Source organism: Euprymna scolopes, chromosome 46 (genome assembly GCF_053919585.1).
Source record: "Euprymna scolopes isolate OS-2025 chromosome 46, ASM5391958v1, whole genome shotgun sequence".
NCBI lineage: Eukaryota > Metazoa > Mollusca > Cephalopoda > Sepiida > Sepiolidae > Euprymna > Euprymna scolopes.
The window spans coordinates 88096259-88110194 of NC_136527.1; the positions used below are offsets into that span (position 1 = coordinate 88096259).

General features: G+C 35.8%; 1 protein-coding gene across 2 annotated transcripts in view; it reads left to right on the plus strand.

Annotated features, from left to right (window-relative positions):
• Positions 1 to 13936, plus strand: part of LOC145270652 (uncharacterized) — a 151031-nt gene that overhangs the window by 55820 nt on the left and 81275 nt on the right. Inside the window, exon 1 of one of the 2 annotated variants that reach the window (XM_080126264.1) lies at positions 7138 to 7370. The exons of the other annotated variant lie outside the window; for it this stretch is intronic. Within the exon in view, the coding sequence (XP_079982390.1) occupies positions 7284 to 7370 (87 nt within the window). The 5' untranslated portion in view covers positions 7138 to 7283. Of the gene's footprint in view, positions 1 to 7137; positions 7371 to 13936 lie in introns of those variants that run through there. 2 annotated transcript variants of the gene reach the window in all.

A 13936-nucleotide genomic window follows, 5' to 3' on the forward strand; every position in this document is an offset into this window, starting at 1 on the left:
GAAACCACTATCAATAATTCCCCCCACTCTTTATCTGTGCCTAAACCTAAACATAGATTCCATGAACAAAGTTTCTCTCCTAGAACTGAACACCTGTGAAACTGTTTTCTTTTTGCCTGCTTTCCAACTGACTACAATATGGTCATCTTCAAGTCCAATGTAAACAAGTTCTTAATGAGCCGTTCTCCTTAAGTAATCCAATTTACCAAATTTCCACTATTAACGATTATTATAGTATCCCATTGACTATTCTACACTCTTTAATCCTTATCCTCGAGTGGTCTCTGGGCCTTGATAAGTGGTGACTCCTACGTAAAAAAAACCCAAAACTTGATTCCAAATATTTCTTATATATTATATCGCCCCTCTTTTGGAAATAGAATATTTCCAGTATCAAATAATCCTGATACACTGTGAAATTTATACTTTATGTATAGCAGCTTTCACAGTGGCTCAGAAGGTGGGCTGAGCACACTTCCTACAAAGGTGGGATGGGTAAATTTCTTTTTCATTTGGTTGCCTGGAGGACAGGCTTAGGCCCCCCCCCCAAAAAAAAGGTTGGAGCCAGGGAACTTCTCCTCCCAGAAGGGGGAGGGGGGCCCGGGAAGGCTTCTCTTCCCATATTTTTTGTTTTGTGTAAGGTTGATCTCTTTCCAAAGGGAGTAAGAGGATATCCCTCTCTTAGGAGGAGAGCGAAGGCTCCCCGGGCCTCCCATCCTCCTTCTGAGAGAAGTTCCCCGGCTTCCACATTCATTGCTCAGCCCGCCGTCCAGGCAATCAGAGTCTGATTGTCTGCCGTATATAAAAAGGCGATTTTAGCTTGTCAGGCGGTATGCTCTGCGTAGACCATTTTTCTTCCACCTGTTGACCTTCCCTCCCTGTCATACAATACGCTTAAACAAGATATTTTAATTTATGCAGATTCCATATAGACTTTTAGTTTCCCAGGGTGTATACCCTCCGTTGACCATTTATGTTTAAGAGTTTTCCTTGCCCCTTCTCTGCCCCAGAATGGGAAGGGAGCTCTTTCCCACTGTATGGGGGGGCGGCTTTCTTTTATGGTTATGTGGGGAGCCTTACCTTTACTCCCCCCTTAAGGTGGTAGACTCTCAAAAACATTTGTAAAAAATGTGTAAACAAATGTAAAAAAAAATGATCCGCTCTACTTGATGACATCAAGCACAGTAATATTTTAGTGAAGAAAATATGAAATTGATGTTCAGTGATTAGTTTGGATGAATGAGAAAATGTAATTGTTTGATGCATAAAAATAACTCATTTGCTGTATTTAATATTAAGCAGCAAAATATAGTGATTTGAATATTTAGGAAAACATCAAACCAGATTATGTAAAAAAAAAAAGATGAAATTAGAAAATATATATTTTATGCTTATGAGTTTTGCCAATTAAAATTTTGTGGCAGAAATTGGGTGATTACCAAGTAATTTTATTTTGGTAAAATTCTTAAATTATTTCAATGTTTATTATAATTTCTTATTAGTGACTTGTTATCATCAAAATCCGCCCCAAAGAGTGTCCTTTCTTTTATTAGGTATCAGAATAGGTATCCAGATTTCTACTTCTATACAAATGTGATATTGTAGTACAGTAAATGTCAAATTGTTTTTCAAGTATTAGTTTGTAACGTTTGTACTGACTTCATCAGATGTCATGTAAGGAACTGAATTCTATTTAAGACTTTATCTGAAGTGTTTTTATTTTGGTAGATCATGTGTGATTACACTGTAGTAATTGCGCTGATAGCATGTTAACTACAAATGACAAAAGATAAATCAATTTCTGATTCAGCTACACAATATAAACTAAAGGAAATCAAATTTGCAAAATAAAAGAAAAATGTAGTTATGGGTTAGTTTGGAGTTAGAATAAAAAGCCAACAAAACAGTTAGTTTATATTGTGTAGACTGTTTAATTAACTTTGTTCATTTCTGATAGTATTGAGAGTGGTCAATGAAAACCTTAATTTCTGACAAAATACTGTAATTTTCTTGGATACCCATTCGTAAAAAGTACCTTTTTTGTGAAAAAAAAACACTCCCCAGATCACCTTCACCACCTAAAACACAAAAACAAAAATATCTTTATTCTTCAAATATTGTGGTTGACTGGAGGGCGGGCTGAGCACTCCCCAAAAGGTAGGAGCCGGGGAACTTCTCCTCCCAGAAAGGGGGCCCGGGAAGGCTTCCCTGTCCCCATATTTTTTTTTTTTTTGTGTAAGGTTGATCTCTTTCCGAATGGAGTAAGCGGAACCGACAGGGGGGGGGGGTCAATCAACCATACAAAAGGATATCTATCTCTTAGTTGAAAGAGGGAAGGTCTCCCTGTCCTCCCATACCCCTTCTGAGAGAAGTTTCCCCAGCTCTCAGCTTTGGGGGGGGGGGGTAGGAGGGATTAGCCCGCCCTCAAGGCAAATAGTCTGACTGTCTGCCTTATATAAAAAGGCGATTTTAGCTGGTCAGGTGGTATGACCTGCATTGACTATTTTTCCTCCACCTGTTGACCTTCCTTAATATTTATTTTTAATAATAAACACATTTTATTTTAATATTAATATTTATTTGTAATAATAAACACATTATATTATTTTAAATATTAATATTTATTTTTAATAATAAACACATATTATTTTAAATATTAATATTTATTTATAATAATAAACACATTTTATTCTACTTTAAATATTAATATTTATTTTTAATAATAAAAACAATTTTATTTGAATATTAATATGTATTTTTAATAATAAACACATTTTTATTTTAATAATTATTTTTAATACTAACTCATTTTATTATTGTAAATGTTAATATTTATTTTTAATAATTATTGTTATTTAATAATAATATCTTCTATTTTTTTACTGTTTATGTCTAACTTTTATCGACTTTTTCTTTTTTAATAGCATATTCTTTAAATGAATAGAAAAATAATTTCCCAAATTTTAGACCCCGGTTATTTGGCTGATAGTCGATAAAAGTGATTAAAAGAGAGATAATATTAATAAATATTAATTAATTAGATAATAATAATAAATATTAATATATTAATATTAATATAAATTACATGTATTTTATTTAAATATTCATGAACATTAACGTTGTCATATAAAAAGAAAATGCTAATAAGAAGTGTTTTTAATCAATGTAACATATTTATTCAACTCTGTCATATATTTGTTTGATGACAACTTTTTCGAATCTGTGTACAGTAAAAACGATATACTTACATAGGATTTTGAAAGCATTTAAACTGTCGAAGAGTTTTATTATAAATAAAAGAGTTTAGTTTGTTGAAATTAATGGACTTTTTTGTTGTATTTATTAACTGTTTATTCTTTTTATCAAACAAAAATAGAATTTTTATATTGACATGTTATGGACTGTTTTTCTAACATCGAAATTTTAAAATTAGTTTTATTTAAAAAAAAAAAAAGACTCGCCATTAGTGGACGGTCAAAAGACAAATATATAACAAATAAATGTTAGCAAAGGCAAGATAAGTTACTTTTCTATCCAACTGGATATATTTTTTGTGTTTTTATTCAATGTAACATATTTATTCAGCTCGAAAAACATACAGTGTTTACCGATGTATTGGAAAAATGCCACCCGTTGTTTACAAAGCCATTTGCCGGAAGTGACGTTTTTTTTAATATAAGTTTTATTCAAACAGGCTTTATTTGAACTTAATGGACTTTTTTTTGTATTTATTAACTGTTTTATCCTTATGGACTCTTTTTCGAACATCGAAATTTTAAAATTAGTTTTATTTAAAAAAAAAAAAAAGACGGTGTTGTTTTTTTAATTGAATTCTACACTTTTTCAACAAACTGTTACAGACATAATGGACTGTTTGTCAAACATCGAAATGTTAAAAATAAAGTTTTATGACCCTTCTAGAGTTATCGAATCTATAAAGTCTATTTTTTTATTTGCTAGTACAGAGAGTGATCCGTGCTAGATTAAGAATGGCTACTGTAATTTTCGTGTACATAAGCGTCCTCATGGAAACAAAATATTTTTACAAAAAAATAGTAGCATTGAGTTAAAGAAATAACTGTTGACGAATCTGATAATAAACCCCACAGCAAATTTACCGTTTAGATGGTATTAACCCCTGGAGACTGGCTCTACCTGTCGCCATTTTACAGGTTTCGTTGCCCGCCCGCTAGGTGTATCAGAATTTTAGGCGGAATTTTTGACACCCCCAACAAAAAACTGCGAATAAAATATATAAAACTCGTAATTTCTGTTTTTAAAGTGGGTTGTTTATTTTCCTTATGAAATATACTTCCAAAATGAACTATTACAGTCGTTCAAAACATAATAGAAGTATTATTTTTTATTTTTTAAAAACAATGTTTACAAAATGTCTAAGCGCGTTTCTCCGACAACTTCTTTTTAAAAACAATGTTTACAAAATGTCTAAGCGCGTTTCTCTCGACAACTTCCGGTTTCGCCGCCGGCCGGCTGCAAATAGCATTTTAGAATAGCCGCAGCCGGCTGCGAATAGTCACTTCGTTTTTTATATGCTAGTGCAGAGAGTGATCCATGCTAGATTAAGAATGGCTACTGTAATTTTCGTGTACATAAGCGTCCTCATGGAAACAAAATATTTTTACAAAAAAATAGTAGCATTGAGTTAAATAAATAACTGTTGCCAGAATTTATCGAATTTTTATTTTTTAATAGCATTTTCTTAAAACGAATAGAAAAATAATTTCCCATGAAAAAAAAAAAAAGAAAATGCTATTAAATATAATAAAAATTACTGAGATAAAAATATAAAAAATACGTACGTAACATCAAAAACACACCGACTGGTTTTAAAGAGAAAGTGTGTATGTGTGTGAGAGAGAGAGAGAGAGAGAGAGAGAGGGAAGAGAAAGCGGTGTATAGTGAATTTAGTTCCTTTTCGAAGCAGCACAAAAATTAAGTGTTTCCATAGTAACCAACACCGGTGCATAGTGAAGTTAGGAATTAGATTCGCCACTAGTGGACGTTGACGTCACGTCACGTGACATGACTAAGCGTTTTTAAACGAATAGAAAAATAGAAAGAGGGTGATAGAGAAAGTGAGAGAGAGAGAGAGTCAGTGTGAGAGAGAGAGACGGTGTTGGTTTTACTCCTCCCCCCCTTCCAGCTTAAGAGGTATGAGGTCACGTGGTAATATACAAAATGGCTAATTATTTTATATTACATAAATATTACGATATTTTTATTATCGTCTAATATTTTGAAAGCTGAATTTTTTTTATTCCTGTACATTTTTTCCTGACACTTTTCGTTAAAACTCTTGTATAAATAATATTTTTAACCAGGTAATCACGATGGAAACATTGTCATAAAGTTTAATAATAGATATAACTAAGGCGAAGAGAAAAATGCAAAAGTGTCGAAGACAGAACTTGTTATTTACAATTGTTCGCCATTAGTGGACATTGACGTCACGTCACGTGACATGACTAAACGTTTTTTTTTTTTACGTATGAATTACATTGGATCATTCAAGAATTACGTAATAAAAAGCATTACAATGACAGTTTTTTTGGGCCCCCCCTTGGAGATAACTGATACATTTACCCCTTTCTCCTCGTCCGTTTGACGTGAAATTTCGATATTTGTCATCCGGGATACGGGGCTTCGATATGATACCAAATTTATCAAGTCTGGTTGTGTCTTTCAAAAGTTTTAGCGTTACATACAAACATACAAACTCACAGATTTTTGCCTTTTATATATATAGACTAGCAGGGCTACCCGGCGTTGCTCGGGACCGTATAAACAATGAAAAAACAAAAGCAGATATTGAACATATGTTTTATTCTTAGGGGAGAGGAATCTTTCATCTCAAGTTTTAGCGTTACAAACAAACATTTGTCTTTTATATATATAGATAATGACAGGTTTTTTGGGGCCCCCCTCGAAGATAACTGATCAGTTGACCAACTTCTTGTGGTCCGTTTGACGTGAAATTTCAATATTTGTCATCCGGGTGATGGGGCTTCGATATGATACCAAATTTGTCAAGTTTGGTTCCGTCTTTCAAAAGTTTTAGCGTTACAAACAAACATACATACATACATACATACACACAGACGTTTGGCTTTTATATATATAGAAGAAGACTAGCAGGGCTACCCGGCGTTGCTCGGGACCGTATAAACAATGAAAAAACAAAAGCAGATATTGAACATATGTTTTATTCTTAGGGGAGAGGAATCTTTCATCTCAAGTTTTAGCGTTAATGACAGGTTTTTTGGGGGCCCCCCTCGAAGATAACTGATCAGTTGACCAACTTCTAGTGGTCCGTTTGACGTGAAATTTCGATATTTGTCATCCGGGTGATGGGGCTTCGATATGATACCAAATTTGTCAAGTTTGGTTCCGTCTTTCAAAAGTTTTAGCATTACAAACAAACATACATACATACATACATTTGGCTTATATATATATAGATTAATAACGAAAAATTGGCTAAAAACATTAATATCTTCCCCTTCAACTAGGCACTTTTCTACAGGGGGGGATCACTTTTTTCGCCGATATTTTTTAAAGCTATCCTCTCCTTTAGATTGTCTAGCCTTAATTTTAAAAAAAATATCGCTTCCGGTTTAGCGGTGGTCGTAACAGCATAAACGTTAGGTTTTACTCTGTTCTTTTCCTCCTTCACGGTACGGGTTCGATCCTGCTTTCCTACTACCATTTTTTTTTTTTTTTTTTTTTGCTCAACATACACATCGAAACACCCGGGCAGCGCCGGGCTGAAATGCTAGTATATATATATATATATATATATATATATATATATATATATATATATATATATATAGGTTCTTGTCTTTCCAAACAATAATGCACATTTATTCACTAGTTTTCGACAGGTGATATTCAGCCGAATTCATTGATTTTCCAGCCAAAATGTCACATCGAAAACTAACGCGATTTTTAATGTTATCTTCATCAGACTTGTAGGCTGTCATTTTCTTTTCTTTTTTTAGTTTTATATTTTATATATATCTTTTTTCTTTTTTTTAAATTTTATATTTTATATTTTTTTTATATATTTTATATATATCTTTCTCTTTTTTATTCTTTTTTTTATAACCTCTTAGATTGATTTTTTTTTTTAACCTTTCTCCAAAGTGGAATGCTATTCTACCCAGTCTTGACACGTCGACGCTACATATGAATACATACATATATATCGCTACAGACAAGTTTTTCTTTCTAAATTGAAACCTCTTGCTGAATCCGCTGTCATGGCATCTAATCTACTGAAATCGTTGGTGTTTTTGTCCGTCCTGTGTTTTGCAGCATCCAATTCGGTATCCAAACCCAAGAAGCTGGTATGATTACCTTTTCGATTTTTTTTTTGTTTTTTTAACCATCTTTTCTCACATAATAGCGTTTACTATTTTTTTTTTTTTTTTTACATAAGAATCGCTACTTATCAAAGGCCCGGGATAATATCGTAATAATCGTTAGTAGTGGAAATTTGGTAAATTGGATTATTTTATTGTAGTCAGCTGGAAAGCAGGTAAACGGAAGAAAGTTCCACAGGCGTGCAATTCTAAGAAAGAAGTTTTGTTCATGGAATCTAAATTTAGGTTTAGGCACAGATAAAGAGTGTGGGAAATTATTGATAGTAGTTTCAGCTAGACGAGTCTTTATGGCGACGGGGGGACCATAGAATGGAGCTCAGACGAGCACTTGTCATAAAAATAACAATAAAACAACGACAGGCTTGCAACGTCTCTTCTGTGCGAAAGAGGTTGCAGGGAAGAGAAAAGGGCATCCTCCACTAGGCTACAAAATCTATTTTGAACTCTGTCAAGGCAGGATAAGTTCTTTTTAGGAGCTCCTGCCAAGATGTGGTAACAGTACTCCATCATTGGACATACCTGGCTTTTATATTGGTAGAGAATTGCATCAGCTATGAGATTTCTTCTGGATCGATAGAAAGATTCCACCATTTTTTCCAGTGACCTTGGCAAGGGATTTGATGTACGTGTTCCTTCTCCAGATCCGGAGTCAAGACCAAAAGCTTGTCAAAACATGAGGCCTCCTCAAGACGAGAGCCATTCATTTCAATTGATTGCAGATGGGGATCAGAACATTGATGATGCAAAGATAGAAGCTTGGTTTTAGATGCATTGAAAGTAACCAGCCATCTCTTTCCCTATTGTACCACGTGCTCAAGATCAGAGTAGAGAGAGTTAGAGAGAACTTGGCCGTTTACAGCCTTTGATGTGTTACCATAAATGGTAGTATCGTCAGCATAAATAAATGATCTGAGGATGTGATTTGGAAAATCATTAATGTAAATCAGGAAGAGAGTTGGACAGAAACCACAATAGATGATTTGAAAATATATATGGCAATTAAGCTACACAGAATATTCCGCGTTTCATCCACGCTAGGATTCATCAGCCTGATGATCCGTAGCGTGGATGAAACGTGGAGTATTCTGTATAGCTTAATTGCCATATATATTTTATAACTTATTACCACGCTCTACTTGCATATTGAGCATTGTTGAAGTAAATACTTAAAGTTTACGTATAAAATTATACTTTTGTATATGAATTTATGTGATTAAATTAAGTAATCATATATATATATATATATATATATATATATATATATACATATATATATATATAAGATAGTTGAACTTTTATTTATTTTTTTATTAGCGATTAATTTGTTCATTTGTTTTTGCTCCCTGAGCGTTTTTTATTATAAGTACATGCTATCATAAAAATCTTGACACGTCAAAAGCATGTGGACTCGATCTCATCCCGGCTGTACTATAAAAAAAAAATGCTCCGCTGAGGTTGCTCCAGTTCTATCCAAACTCTTCAACAAGTGCCTTAACGAATCATGCTTTCCTGACTGCTGGAAAACTGCTTCTGTGGAACTACCTTTTTTTAATTTTTATTTTTTTATTACATTTTCACCCCAAACAAGGCACATTGCCACTTTGGTGTAGGGGGCTACTATCAGGGGAAACATCTACTGGGGTACTATGCAGGGATTTGGGCAGCGAGATGTTGGTTCACGTTGCACTTGAACTTATGCATGTCAGTACAGTTGGGGAAGCAGTGACCTGGAATGGAATTCCAAAGTCTAGCAGTTCTGGAGAAGAAACTACTGGAGTAGAAAGATCTTTTACATCTAGGGATCTCTACAGTGTGGGGGTGGGATTTTGCAGCTTGTCGGGTCTGTCGAGGGTGTTTACGTCGTGGGGGCACAAGTGATTGCAGTTCATCAGAGCATTCACCATTATAATACTTGTAGAACAGGCAGAGGGATGCAACGTTTCGACGATGGGACAGAGGCTGAAGCTTAGATGCCAGTTTAGGGCCTATCAGATTTGCGACTCTCTTTTGAACCCTGTCAAGGAGCGAGAAACTAGTAGCCGATGCACCAGCCCAAATATGACAGCAATATTCCATACATGGGCGAATAGTGGCCTTGTAGAGGTACAGGATACTTTCGGGTGTTAGAAGTTTTCTAGCACGGTAGAGAGAGCCCACCTTCCTCGCAGCGGCCCTGGCAATGCTCTCGATGTAATTGTTCCAGCTCATGTTTCCTGTGAACGTTAGGCCAAGGAGCTTGAGAGACGTATTCTCAGATAAAGAGTCATTGGCCATTGCTATAGGTGGTAGAGAAGGTTTTTTTTTTTTTTTTTTTACAAAGGCATCACCACATTATCAAGGCCCAGAGGCCACTCAAGGATAAGGGTTAAAGAGTGTACAGTAGAAATTGGTCAATATAGTAATCATTAGTAATGAAAATTTGGTAAATTTAATAACTTATATGGAACGGCTCATCAAGAACTTATTTACTTTAGACTTGAACACAACCATATTGTAGTCAGCCGGAAAGCAGGAAAACGGAAGACAATTCCACAGGCGTGCAGTTCTAAGAAAGAAGCTTTGTTCATGGAATCTACGTTTAGGTTTAGGCACAGATAAAGAGTGGGGGAAATTATTGATAGTGTTTACAGCTAGACGAGTGTTTCTTGTGAAAGTTTGGTGAGGGGGGACCATAGATTGAAGCTCAGTTGAACACTTTCCATGAAAATAACGATACATCAGAGACAAACTCGCAACATCTCTTCTGTGAGATAGAGGTTGCAAGGAGGAGAAAAGGACATCTCCTACGAGGCTACGAAGTCTATTTTGAACTCTATCAAGGCAGGACAAGTCCTTTCTAGCAGCTCCTGCCCAGATGTGGCAACAGTATTCCATCCTTGGACGTACCTGGCTCTTATATAGGTAGAGAATAGCATCAGAAGTGAGATATCTACTGGATCGATAGAAAGATCCCACCATTTTTCCAGCGGCCTTGGCAACAGATTTGATATACGTGTTCCATTTAAGATCAGGAGTAATGGTCAAGCCCAGAAGCTTGTCAAAACTTGAGGCCTCCTCAAGACGAGAGCCATTCATTTCAATTGATGACAAATGTGAATTAGAATGTTGATGATGTAAAAGTTGAAATGAAAATGAGAAGCTTGGTTTTAGATGCATTAAAAGTAACCAGCAACTCCTTTCCCCATTGTACTACGTGCTCAAGATCAGAGGAGAGAGAATTGGAGAGAACTTGGTCGTTTACTGTCTTAGATGTGGTACCATAAATGGTAGTGTCGTCAGCATAAATGTCTACAAATGATGTAAGGATATGATTTGGAAGATCATTAATGTAGATCAGGAAAAGAGTTGGGCCCAGGATGGATCCCTGAGGGACACCGGCATTAATACTGTGAGCTTCTGATTTTTGCCCCTCAACTACTACTCTTATGAACCATATCAGAAAGAAAAGATTTAATAATTGAGAAGACTTTTCCAGCTATACCATAGCTAGCGATCTTATGAAGTAAACCTTTATGCCATACCCTATCAAAGGCTTTAGATATGTCAAGAGCAATTGCCCTAGAAAGATTGCCACCGTCGAGAGATTTGCTAATCCTATGCGATATAACTGTAAGGACATCTGCTGTAGATCTAGCAGAACGGAAACCATATTGAGTGTCACTAAGAAGGTTATTTTTGTTGAGATGTTTGATTACTTCTGTATTTAACACAGATTCTAGCAACTTACTCATGACGCACAGGAGACTTATTGGCCTGTACTGAGAGGGGGATGAGCGATCACCTGAATTCTTAAATACAGGGCATACTGATGAGATTTTCCAGGGAGATGGGAAACTATTCTCCTTAAGACAACGTTTAAACAGTTTTGTAAGTATGGGCGCTAGTTCAGGTTGAAGTTTTTTGAGTACTATAATTGGAATACCATCAGGGCCAGTTGCTTTACTCGAATCAAGGTTTTTGATTAGCTTCGCAACAGAGTTTGGCTTTGTCTGATGTTTCTTGTAATTATTGAATGAAACCAGTTACAAGAATTCTGGCGAAAAAAACTGACCCGTTAAATTATCGCCCCATTAGCTTTTTGCCAAAATATTTGAGTCATTAATTAATCAAGCTCTAGTTCTTTTAATGTCTTGATATTCAATTCAGTTTCTCACATGACATCTTATGAAGTTAGTAGAAATGTTACAGACTTTTGAATCTCAAACACTTTCAATACTGTGCACTGATATTTTCTTTTTTTGAATATAAGCACATTCATGATTTTTTTTACAAACGCCAACAAATGTCACATTTTGTAGCAATGTACTGAAACAATTATAAAAATAGGTATCTAGGAAAAGGCCACTACATGTGTTATAAATTCCAAATTTCCACAACCTGGCAAATACTGGTACACGCTAGCAAATTTAGATTTGCAATTACAGAATATGATTCTAATTTTTTCCTTTGCTCTTTATTCTAACACTACACTAAGTTTACTGTGTTATTTCGCTACAGTTGATATTGTGTAGAACAATAAGAAAATCATAGTGAACAATGCATTCAACAAAATTTCACACACATTTCTAGATACCTATATCTAATAAGTTCAAAAGAAAGGACACACTTAGGGAGGTATTTTGGTGGTCAAGTCACTAAATAGAGATTAGCTGGTTTCCCGGCATAGCCCAGGATGTAATAAAGATTGACTGAAATACATGTTCTAGCTGGTTTCTAGGCGTTGCCAGGGATGTAATATAGACACATTATGTTGTATATTACCTGTTCCCTTCTCCCTAAGGTAAAACAATTTCATATACATGCTGTAAATTACCTACGCTAGGGATAAAACATGAACAATACCAGTCCTAGGGTAGATAAAACAAATAATACATAGAGATGAAAGATTCCTCTCCCCTAAGAATAAAACATATATTCAATATCTGCTTTTGTTTTTTCATTGTTTATACTGTCCAACCAACAGATTAGATAAGTCTACTGCAGATATCCCAACTGTATATACCATGCACTGAACGTATATGCCATGCACTGAACAAAGCAGGGGAGGTCATGGCAGTAGCGTTAGATATATTTAATGCTTTTGACAAGGTATGGCACGATGGTTTTCTCATAAAAATCAGATCCTATGGCATTCTTGATGAATACTTAAATCCTTTTTAAAAAAGAGAAAAATCCAGGTTGTCCTCGATGGTCGTACATCAAAACAATATGATGTAAATGTGGGTGCACCCCAGGGGTTAATTCTTGGACTTTTATTATTCCTGATATTCATAAATTACCTCCCTGATAAAATGGTCTCTGAGATGAGTATATTTGTTAACGACAAATACTCTATAACACATGAGGGGAAAACAAATAAACACGTAATGGCCTAGAGGAAGACCTCCAGTCTGTAGTGGAATGGGGATAAAAATGGATGATAACGTTCAATGCTGCTAAGACTAAGCTTCTTTCCTTTAAGAATTACAAGAAACTTTCTCAACCACTGATAGTCATGGCTAAAGATATATTACCTGAAATACTTTGTTCAAACTCCTCAGCTTAACGTTCACAGGGAACATGAGTTGGAACAGATACATTGAGTGCATTGCCAAGGCTGCTGCAAAGAAAGTGGGCTCCTTTTACCGTGCTAGAAAACTACTCACGCCTGAGAGTATCCTGTACTTCTCCAAGGCCACCATTCACCCATGCATGGGCATTGTTGGCACATCTGGGCAGGTGCACCTGCTACTAGTCTAGGTTGTCTGTGATGGTCGTACGTCAAAATAATATTAAAAAAAAAAATTTTTTTATTACATTTTCACCCCAAACAAGGCACATTGCCACTTTGGTGTTGGGGGCTACTATCAGGGGCAGCAACTACTGGGCCACTATGTTAGTATTTGGGCAGCAAGATGTCAGTTCACGTTACACTTGAACTTCTGCATGTCAGTACAGTTAGGGAAGCAGGAACCTGGAATGGAATTCCAGAGTCTAGCGGTTCTGGGCAAGAAACTACAGGAGTAAAAAGATCTTTTACATCTAGGGATATCAACTGTGAAGGGGTGGGATTTAGCTGCCTGTTGGGGTTGTTGAGGGTGTCTACGTCGTGGGGACACAAGTGTCTGCAGTTCTGTCAGAGCATTCACCATTAAAATACTTGTAGAACAGGCAGAGGGATGCAATGTTTCGTTGATGGGACAAAGGCTGAAGCTTAGATGCCAGTTCTGGGCCTATCAGATTGGCGACTCTCTTTTGAACCTTGTCTAGGAGCAAGAGACTAGCAGCAGATGCACCAGCTAAAATGTGACAACAATACTCCATACATGGGCGAATGGTGGCCTTATAGAGGTACAGGATACTTTCAGGTGTCAGTAGTTGTCTAGCACGGTAGAGAGAGCGTACATTTTTTGCAACGCCCCTGGCAATGTTTTCAATATAATTGTTCCAACTCATGTTTCCTGTGAACGTTAGGCCAAGCAGTTTGAAAGATTTACTCTCAGACAGGGAGTCACTGGCCATTGCTATTGGTGGCAGAGAAGGTTTAATAT